The sequence below is a fragment of the Thamnophis sirtalis genome, unplaced genomic scaffold (assembly GCF_051295495.1).
Source record: "Thamnophis sirtalis isolate CommonGarterSnake01/CBP01778 unplaced genomic scaffold, rThaSir2_p1.2 scaffold_4, whole genome shotgun sequence".
NCBI classification, from domain to species: Eukaryota; Metazoa; Chordata; class Lepidosauria; order Squamata; family Natricidae; genus Thamnophis; species Thamnophis sirtalis.
The window spans coordinates 138,138,727-138,148,295 of record NW_028261384.1 but is presented as its reverse complement, the minus strand read 5'-3'; the positions used below and the strand labels follow the sequence as shown (position 1 = coordinate 138,148,295).

General features: G+C 48.9%; 1 protein-coding gene across 1 annotated transcript; it reads left to right on the top strand.

Moving 5' to 3' along the window:
- The first annotated feature begins 1,350 nt into the window (after positions 1 to 1,350).
- Positions 1,351 to 2,118, top strand: PSMB11 (proteasome subunit beta 11). The gene has a single exon (XM_014068527.2). It carries the CDS (start codon positions 1,351 to 1,353, stop codon positions 2,116 to 2,118), a length of 768 nt encoding a protein of 255 aa, XP_013924002.2.
- Positions 2,119 to 9,569: the final 7,451 nt, after the last annotated feature.

Sequence of the window (9,569 nt, the reverse complement as noted above, 5' to 3'; positions counted from 1 at the left end):
TCCCAAATGTTAGGGTCAAAAAAAAACCCCAAATGGTCTGAAGTCCCTTTTTTCAGCGCCGTCGTAATTCCGCACCGTCACTAAATGAACTGTTTGTGGAGCGGTGCAGTGGCCTAGAGGCGGAGCTCTCGGCTCACAAATCAGGAGGCTGTGGGTTCTATCCTAGGTAGAGGCTGATATTTCTCTCTCTCTCTCTGGGCACAATGAAAATATATCTGCTGAACAAAACTCTGGATTGGCAACAGGAAAGGCAGGCAGCCAGTAAATGCTCTGCTAATTCTATTCAGTTGCCCAGATTATGGGGTAGTTAAATGACGACGACGATGATGATGATGATGACTAAATGAACTGTTTGTAAGTGGATGACTCTGTACTGGGCCTTACTTACTAAGACTATCTGTTGCGGCTGCCAGCGGCCAGGGGAGCTGGCAGCAGATTCGGACAGTGAGGAGGTGGAGGAGGAACGTGGACAGTCCTGGAGTCTGAGGAAGGCTCTGTCGGAGGCAGACAGAGAGCCAGAGCCGTCTGCCAGTTATCAACTGCCTTCAGAGTCAGACATCAGTGAGGCAGAAGAACAGCTGGAGCCTGTTCCCAGTGTGGCAATGCACAGAGTTGCCAGACGAAGGGAACGGCTAAAGAACAGGGGTCGACTTGGAAGTAAGGCCACAGGTGGACGATGAATGGCCCCTCCCAGAGGAAATAAAAGAGGAGCGACAGGGGAGTGGAGTTTGCAGGAGACCATTAGTTCCCTTCATTGGTTCGGGACTCTCCGAGATTCCTTGCCAGGTTTTGCAGATATTGTCCTGTCAGCTCTCCAAGCCAGAGAAGGTCTGTGACTGTAAATCCTCCTTTGAAAGACTTTGCTGGGTGTGAATGAGCAGAATTCACAGTCAATTTTTTGTTGGGGCAAGGAGTTTGCTTCATGCTCTCGGGAAGTCTCAATCAGAACACCGTACTGTGAGATGAATTTTTTTGCCTCTCTTCCCACGCCGAATTCGAATCCAGCAGAAGACACACCATACCACACTTTAAGAAAACTTGAAGATGGGAGCTGTGATAGGCTGTGGCATCAAATTCCACCCCCTTTGGATGAAAACATCTCAATGTCCCCTTTAGAAAGAGAATTGAGCGCTTGACACGGGCCCAGACCTGCATTCTGAGGCGTGCAACCTAATGCGGTTTCTTCTCTCAAATCTTGCTCCGCGTCCCCGAGAAATATAATCCTTACCTCCTCCGCGTCACCCTCCCCTCTGCCTCCTCCAGTTGACCTGGGCCCTCCTCTCCGCATCCGAGCAAAGGGGCTCATCCTTTAAATGCTCTCCTCCCTTCTCTTTCTATTTTCTTTCCAAAATGGCTCTCCAGGACGTTGTCAGCGTGAGGGACCCTTCACAGGCGCCTCCCTGGGTTCAGCCGTCGCCCGGTGGGCCCGAGTTCCCCCATCCTTTCCTGCTGTCCCATGGCACCACCACGCTAGCCTTCCGCTGCAGCCACGGGGTGGTGGTGGCAGCAGACACACGCTCTTCCTGCGCGGGTCTGGTGTGCGATCCGGCGTCCCGCAAAGTCATCACGCTGCACCAACATCTTCTGGCAACCACATCGGGGACGTCGGCCGACTGTGCTACCTGGCTGCGGCTCCTGCGTTCTGCGCTCCGCCTGAGGCACCTTTCGGAAGGGCGGCAACTCAGCGTGGCCGGGGCAGCCAAGCTGCTCGCTCTCATGCTGCGGGGATGCGCCCACAAGGATCTCTGCGTGGCCACTTTGCTCTGCGGTTGGGATCACCACGGACCCGGCTTGTACTACGTCTACAGCGACGGGACCCGTTTCTCCGGGGACGTGTTGGCTGTGGGGTCCGGATCGACTTACGCCTACAGTGTGCTGGATGGCACCTATCGGTACGATCTACCCCGGGCGGAGGCGTTCTGGCTGGCTCGCCAAGCGGTGGCTCATGCTGCCCACCGAGACGCCTATTCCGGCGGCAATGTGGATCTCTACCACGTCCGGCCCAACGGGTGGGTCTGCGTGTCGCGGGAAGATCTGAGTCAGGTTTATCGGGGCTTGGAGTTCCACGATGAAGAGGACGGAGACGGCAGAAAGGATGCCCACGAAGAGACCAACTAGCACCCATCTTTCCTGCGGGCTGGACTGGAAGACCTCCAAGGTGCCTCCCAACTGTTATTCTATAACCCTTTAGCAGCAACCACACAATCTATTTTGATTTTAAAAAATCCATTGTTCTCTACGATTTTGAGCATGGAAAATGCCATGGATTGGTTGTTCGGTAGGGAAGGGAACCTGGGTGCGAAATAAACCAGCTTGAGCAATATCAGCCTGGCTTCTTTTGTTCGGCTCCAGATCAAAGTGGGATCTCTTTCAAGGAATCGCGGGGTCTCCAAAAATGAAACCATTACCCGACATGGAGGGGAATCAACACAAGCTCACTGGCTTGAGCCGACGTAAGCCAGCATGAACCTCACATAAGCTAGTCAATGTCGGAAAGGAACAGATGGCCACGTCGCATCCGTTAGAGGAAGCCGGAGGCCAGTATAAACCAGGATAGAGGATAGGCCACGCTGGTTCCGAGTCTTGCCATAAGCAAAGGAAACTCGGGGGGAGGGGGGGAAACAGACGGACGAGATCAGTTAGCCAAACTGGGTTACGGGACAAGCAACTCAATTCCCTCCGAATGCTGGTTGGGAGAGGAGGCTGGGCTCACGAGGTCCTCACTTTGTGTGAATCGGGGATCTTTAGATGCCCTCCGACGGGAGCAAAGATGTGGGATGTTGCCATTCCCAAACACAAGCTGGCCAACCAGCAAGGTTAGATTCACACACTCAATGCCGACCCAGGTTAGTTAGCTAGTGAGTTTATTTTGGAATCTTGCACGAACTCAGACTGAAAGCACGGTGTCTTGCACAAATCCTGCAAAGGTGACAAAACGGAAGCCAGCCGGCCTGCCCTCCGCTTCTTCGGGGCGTGAAAGGGGGGCAATGGATCCCCCAACTGGGGGGGGGGGTGTCTGCTCCCACGCTGGGTCTCCAGGACTGCAAAGAAGGGAGGGAAGAGCTAGGAAGAGACCCCCCCTCAGGGGAGGGCCTGCCTTATTTTTTGGGGGGGGGAGGGAGTGGTGGAAAGAAAAGGATGCTGTCCGTCCCCCCCCCACCCCCAGTGGTTGTGATGGGCTGGGCTCGGAGTGTGTGTGTGGGGTGTCTAAGCAGGCCAGCCTGGAGCTGATTGCTATTCCGGGTGCGCGCTGCGTTTCAAGGCTGGCGCGCCACGGTCTGTCACTATCTTAATTGGCATCTCTCGTGCACAGCTAGGCTGGCATTTTTTTAGAAGGGGGTGATGGCGGCTCGGCTGCCAACCTGCCTGGCTTTCTCTTTAGTCCGCCACTCTCTACCCCCGTGTCGTGTGGCCCCCCTCTCCCTTCTGCTCACCTCTGGCTGGCTTTATAGCTCTCCTTCCTTCCTTCCTTCCTTCCTTCCTTCCTTCCTTCCTTCCTTCCTTCCTTTTTCTTTCTTTCCCTCTCTTCTTTCCTTCCTTCCTTCTGTCCTATTTCTTCTTTCCTTTTCTCTTTCTCTTTCCTTTTTCTATCTTCCTTTCCTTTCTTCATCATTTCCTTTCCTTTTTCTGTCTTCCTTTCCTTTTTCTTTTCTTTTTTCTATCTTCCTTTCTCTTTCTTCATCCTTTCCTTTTTCTGTCTTCCTTTCCTTTTTCTATCTTCTTACCTTTTTCTATCTTCCTTTTCTTGCCCTGGCTTCCTTTCCTTTTTCTCTCTTTCTTTCCTTTTTCTTTTCTTTTTTCTATCTTCCTTTCCTTTCTCTTTCTTCATACTTTCCTTTCTTTTTTCTGTATTCCTTTCCTTTCCTTTTTTCTCCCTTTCCTTTTTCTCCTCCTTTCCTTTTTCTATTTTCTATCTTCCTTTCCTTTTTCTCTCTTCCTTTCCTTTCCTTTTTTCTCTCTTTCCTTTTTTCTTCTCCTTTCCTTTTTCTATTTTCTATCTTCCTTTCCTTTCCTTTTTCTACTTTCCTTTCCTTTTTTCTATCTTCCTTTCTTTTCTCTTTCTTCATCCTTTCCTTTCCTTTTTCTCTCTTTCTTTCCTTTCCTTTTTTCTCCTCCATTCCTTTTTCTACTTTCTATCTTCCTTCCCTTCGTTTCCTTCCCTTCCTTTCCCTTCCCCTTCCTGTCTTTTCCTTTCCTTCCTTTCCTATTCTTTCCCTTTTCTATCTTCTTACCTTTTTCTATCTTCCTTTCCCTGTCTTCCTTTCCTTTTTCTATCTTTTTCTTTCCTTTTTTCTCTCCCTTTCCTTTTTTCTATCTTCCTTTCCTTTCCATCTTTCTTCCCTTCCGTTCCCCTTTTCTCTCTGTCTACCCCCCCATCAAACCCCACCCGCCGCATCTTAAATTACGCCTCTCCCCCCCTCGGGACAAGGGGGCGTATGCGCCAGACGCAGGAGCTGTCAATCAACGCTGCGGATCGGCGGGGGGTCGATCCATTAGCTGACGTGGCGGAGAGGGGAAGGCAATTATCGGCTTTTTGGACCGCTTCACCTGGAGGCGGAAGAAGGGGGGGAGCGCAGAGCAAATGAGGCCAGACGGAGGGACGGGGAGGAGGGGAGGCAGGGCAGAAAAGCGAGCCAGTTGGCTTTTTTTTAGGCCATGGATGGGAGACCACGAGGAGATCCCAGGGATGGAGAAAAACCTGGACAAGGAAGAAGCGAGCTGGCTGGGATTTTTTTAAATATATTTAAGCCAAGGATGAGAGACCACAAGGAGATCCCAGGGATGTAGGCAGGTGGGGACAGGGAAACAGTGAGCTGGCTGGCCAGGGATGGGAGCCCACAAGGGGTAGGAAGATCTGGCAAGCTGCCCTCAAGCTTTCCCTCCCTCCCCACCCTCTCTCTCTCACACACACACCAAAAAAGAAAATCTCCAGGAAGGGAGGAAGGGAGGATGGAAGGGAAAGGGAGGGAGGGAGGAAAGGGAGGGAGAGAAAAGAGGGGGGGAGGAAGGAAATGGAGGAAGGAAGGAAATGGAGGAAGAAAGGAAGGACAGGGAGGAGAGGGAGGGAGGAAATGGAGGGAGGAAGGACAGGGAGGGAGAGAGGGAGGGAGGAAGATAGGAAGGAAAGAAGATAGGGAGGGAGGAAAGTGAGGAAGGAAAGAAGGAGAAGGAAGAGAGGGTGGGAGGGAGGAAGATAGGAAAGAAAGGGAGGGGGGAAGGAAGGAAGGAAAGGGAGGGAGGAGAGGGAGGAAGGAAGGAAGGAAAGGGAGGGAGGAAAGAGAGGGCGGAGAGGGAGGAAAGAAAGAGGGAGGGAGGAAAGGGAGGGAGAGAGAGAGGGATGGAAGGAAAGGGAGGGAGGGAGAGAGGAGAAGGGGAGGAAGGAAATGGAGGAAGGAAGGACACGAAGGAGAGGAGAGAGGAAGAATGGAGGAAGGAAGGAGAAATGGAGGAAGGAAGGACAGGAAGGGAGGAAAGGGAGGAAGATAGGAAGGAAGGAAAGAATAGAAGGAGGGGAGGAGGGAAGAAGGAAGGTGAGGAGGAGAAGCAGGAAAGAAGGAGGAGGGAAGGAGGGAGGGAGGAAGGAAGGAAGGACAGGGAGGGAGGGAAGGAAGAAAGGAAGCCAAGCTTGTTCCAGCTTGCTGTCCAGAGACAAAGCCGATCCCTGGATCCCGGTCCTTTCTGACCCGGGAATCGGGCCCAAAGCACCAGAATTGACAGGGCTATTAAAGCCAGAGAGCCAAGGAGGATGCCCCGTGGGAATGCCACTCCCTGGGACTCTTCCCCCCCCACCTCCCCGTCCACTTCCACCGCAGGCAGGGAAAGTCTGCATTAATATGCTGGCAAAGAGAAGGAGCCCCGCCCTCCTCATTTGCATCTAAATTAAAACTACAGACAAAGCCGCCAGCCGCCGGGTAGCTACAAAAGCCATCGCAATGCCAGCCTTTCCAATCCGACCCCCCCCCCTAAAAAAACCAGGCCTGCTTATATACCCCCCAGATAAGCTTCCCTCCACCCCCCACCCCCCAATTCTTGCAATCCATGCACCCCCCCTCCCACTGGAGCTGCCTGCAGGGGATTAAAGCAGTATACTGGCCTCCCTACGACGGCTACTCCCCAGAATCAAATTGTAAACGGTCAATAAAATGAACGTATATTTGCACGTTAGTGTTGATTTTTTTAAAAAAATGCCGTCGAAATGCAATCAATACGTTGCTGCGTTTGATAGGATAAGGGACGCGGCGGCTCAGTGGCTTAAGACGCTGAGCTTGTCGATCAGAAAGGTCAGCAGCTCGATGGCTCGAATCCCCAGCGCCACGTAACGGAGTGAGCTCCCGTGACTTGTCCCAGCGTCTGCCAACCTAGCCGTTCGAAAGCACGTAAAAAAAAAAAATGCAAGTAGAAAAATAGGAACCACCTTTCCGTGCGCCTTCGGCGTTGAGTCACGCCGGCCACGTGACCACGGAGACGTCTTTGGACAGCGCTGGCTCTTCGGCTTCGAAACGGAGATGAGCCCCGCCCCCTAGAGTCGGGAACAACTAGCAGATATGTGCGATGGGAGCCTTTACTTTTACCAGTTGAATATCTATGGAGAGTAGATATTCTGTTTTGCAGCTACTCAGATTGTTGGCCGAGCAGGGACAAAAACAGCCAGGGAAATAATTGAAGCGTGGGAAACTGCTCTTCGTTGATCAACCGGCTTATCGAGTACTTAGCATCCACAACAAACAACAGCCATCAACACCCAATCAAATAACTAAAAAGCCACATGACCACGGAGACATCTTCGGACAGCGCTAGCTCTTCGGCTTTGAAACGGAGATGAGCACCGCCCCCTAGAGCCGGGAACGGCTAGCAGAGATGTGCGAGGAGAACCTTTACCTTTATTAATTTTAAAAAAATTGCCGTAGAATGTAATAAATACGCGGCTGTGTTTCTCTGATACCCTGTGCATTGAAGGGGTCACATACACAGATTAGTATGCTCGTGGGGCATATGCGCTAAAACCGCCCTGCTCCTTTCTGAGATCCAAATTCAGACCCTTGGCAATGGGCTCGGATTTACGACGATTGCAGCGTCCAAGCATCACATCATCCCCTGTTGCAACTGTCGAAAGAAATGTCCTTTTGGGTTCAGCTCCAAGTGGGGAAAAAGACACTGGAGACATGGAGGCTGCTTGGAAAGATGGTTTATTGTTGGACAGGGCCACATGGCTTGAGCTCCGGAACAGAAAAGGTGATCACATGCTTCAATGTTGGTGGAGAAGAAGAGAAGGGCTGAGGGAGGGGCTTGCTGGGCTTTTTATACCCTGCTTAGTCCCACCTCTCTGTTTCCTGTTCCTGTGTAAGAAATGTATTCTGATTGGTTGTCAGACTCCCATGGGGCCATGCAGGGGCTACTCTGTAGGCTGTTTTTGAATCCATAGATGAGTTCTCAGATGCCATGTGGAGAGTTGAGTAATATCCCCCCTACAGCTGCAGTGGGGAAGTCTTTGTTATGTAAAGTGGCCTTCTCAATGGCCTATTGACAAAGTGTGGATGGGCAGGAAGCTACAGGCAACTATTCTGTCTTTTCAAACATGTTTCTTTCTTTTCACATCCAGAGAAATATTCTGCCTTTTCAATATTTCCTAGGATATTTCATTTTTCTGGGAGAGGGCTGGATGATAATTTCCCACATGGTGGAAGCCAGAATCCTTGAACATCCAGCTCCCTAACTTTTCAACCGGAACTCAAGAACCGAGGCAAGAAAAATGAAGCTAAGCTCTCTTCACAAATGTCTCACTTGGCCACAGAAATGTTTGGGCTCAAATTGTGGTCGTAAGTCGAGCCGTAATATAGGGAGCCACCTTTGTGTGTGTGTGTGGGGGGGAAAGTAATGTGGGAAGTTATCATCCAGCCCTCTTCCAGAAAAATGAAATATCCTAGGAAATATTGAAAAGGCAGAATATTTCTCTGGATGTGAAAAGAAAGAAACATGCTTTAAAAGACAGAATAGTGGCCTGTAGCTTCCTGCCCATCCACACTTTGTCAATAGGCCATTGAGAAGGCCAGGCTGGCCCACTTTACATAACAAAGACTTCCCCACTGCAGCTGTAGGGGGAAGGGATATTACTCATCTCTCCACATGGCATCTGAGAACTCATCTATGGATTCAAAACACAGCCTAGAGAGTAGCCCCCTGCATGGCCCCGTGGGAGTCTGACAACCAATCAGAATACATTTCTTACACAGGAACAGGAAGCAGAGAGGTGGGACTAAGCAGGGTATAAAAAGCCTAGCAAGCCCCTCCCTCAGCCCCTTCTCTTCTTCTCCACCAACATTGAAGCATGTGATCCACCTTTTCTGTTCAGGGCTCAAGCCATGTGGTTCTGTCCAACAATAAACCATCTTTCCAAGCAGCCTCCATGTCTCCAGTGTCTTTTCCCCCACTTGGAGCTGAACCCAGAAGGACATTTCTTTCAACAGTAATGGCATTTGATGTCCCTTCGGCACTGCGTCGCGCCAAGAAATTCCACTCTAGATAATCCTGTGTCTGCCAGGTTCCTATTGCCAAAAAACCCTATTTAGACAGGAATTAGGGGGAACGCAGCTCATGTGTGAATGAGGTGTCTTCGGGTCGATTGGGGTAGTGAACAACCGCTGTTGGGAGGGCGCCCGGTCGTGATTGCCGCCTCCGAGCGGACGGCAAAAAGGGCATTTTTCTGGCTGATCAGCAGGCCGTGGGACACTGATAAGGCCAAAGTAAAATTGTAAATTGTAAATTTAATGAATCTATCTACCTATCTATCTATCTACCTAGCTATCTACAGTATCTATCTATCTATCTATCTATCTATCATCTATCTATCTATCTATCTATCTATCTATTATCTATCTATCTATCTTTTATCTATCTACTATCTATCTATCTATCTTCTATCTATCTACTATCTATCTTCTATCTATCTATCTATCTATCTATCTATCTATCTATCTATCTATCTATCTATCTATCTTCTATCTATCTATATCTATCTATCTATCTATCTATCTATCTATCTTCTATCTATCTATCTATCTATCTATCTATCTATCTATCTATCTATCTATCTATCTATCATCTATCTATCTATCTATTTTCTATCATCTATCTATCGATCTATCTTTTATCTATCTACTATATCTTCTATCTATCTATCTATCTATCTATCTATCTATCTATCTATCTATCTATCTTCTATCTATCTATCTATCTGTCATCTATCTATCTATCTATCTACTATCTATCTATCATCTATCGATCTATCTTTTATCTATCTACTATCTATCTATCTTCTATCTATCTATCTTCTATCTATCTATCTATCTATCTATCTATCTATCTTCTATCATCTATCTATCGATCTATCTTTTATCTATCTACTATCTATCTTCTATCTATCTATCTATCTATCTTCTATCTATCTATCTATCTATCTATCTATCTATCTATCAATCATCTATCTATCTATCTATCTATCTATCTATCTATCTATCTTCTATCTATCTATCATCTATCGATCTATCTTTTATCTATCTACTATCTATCTA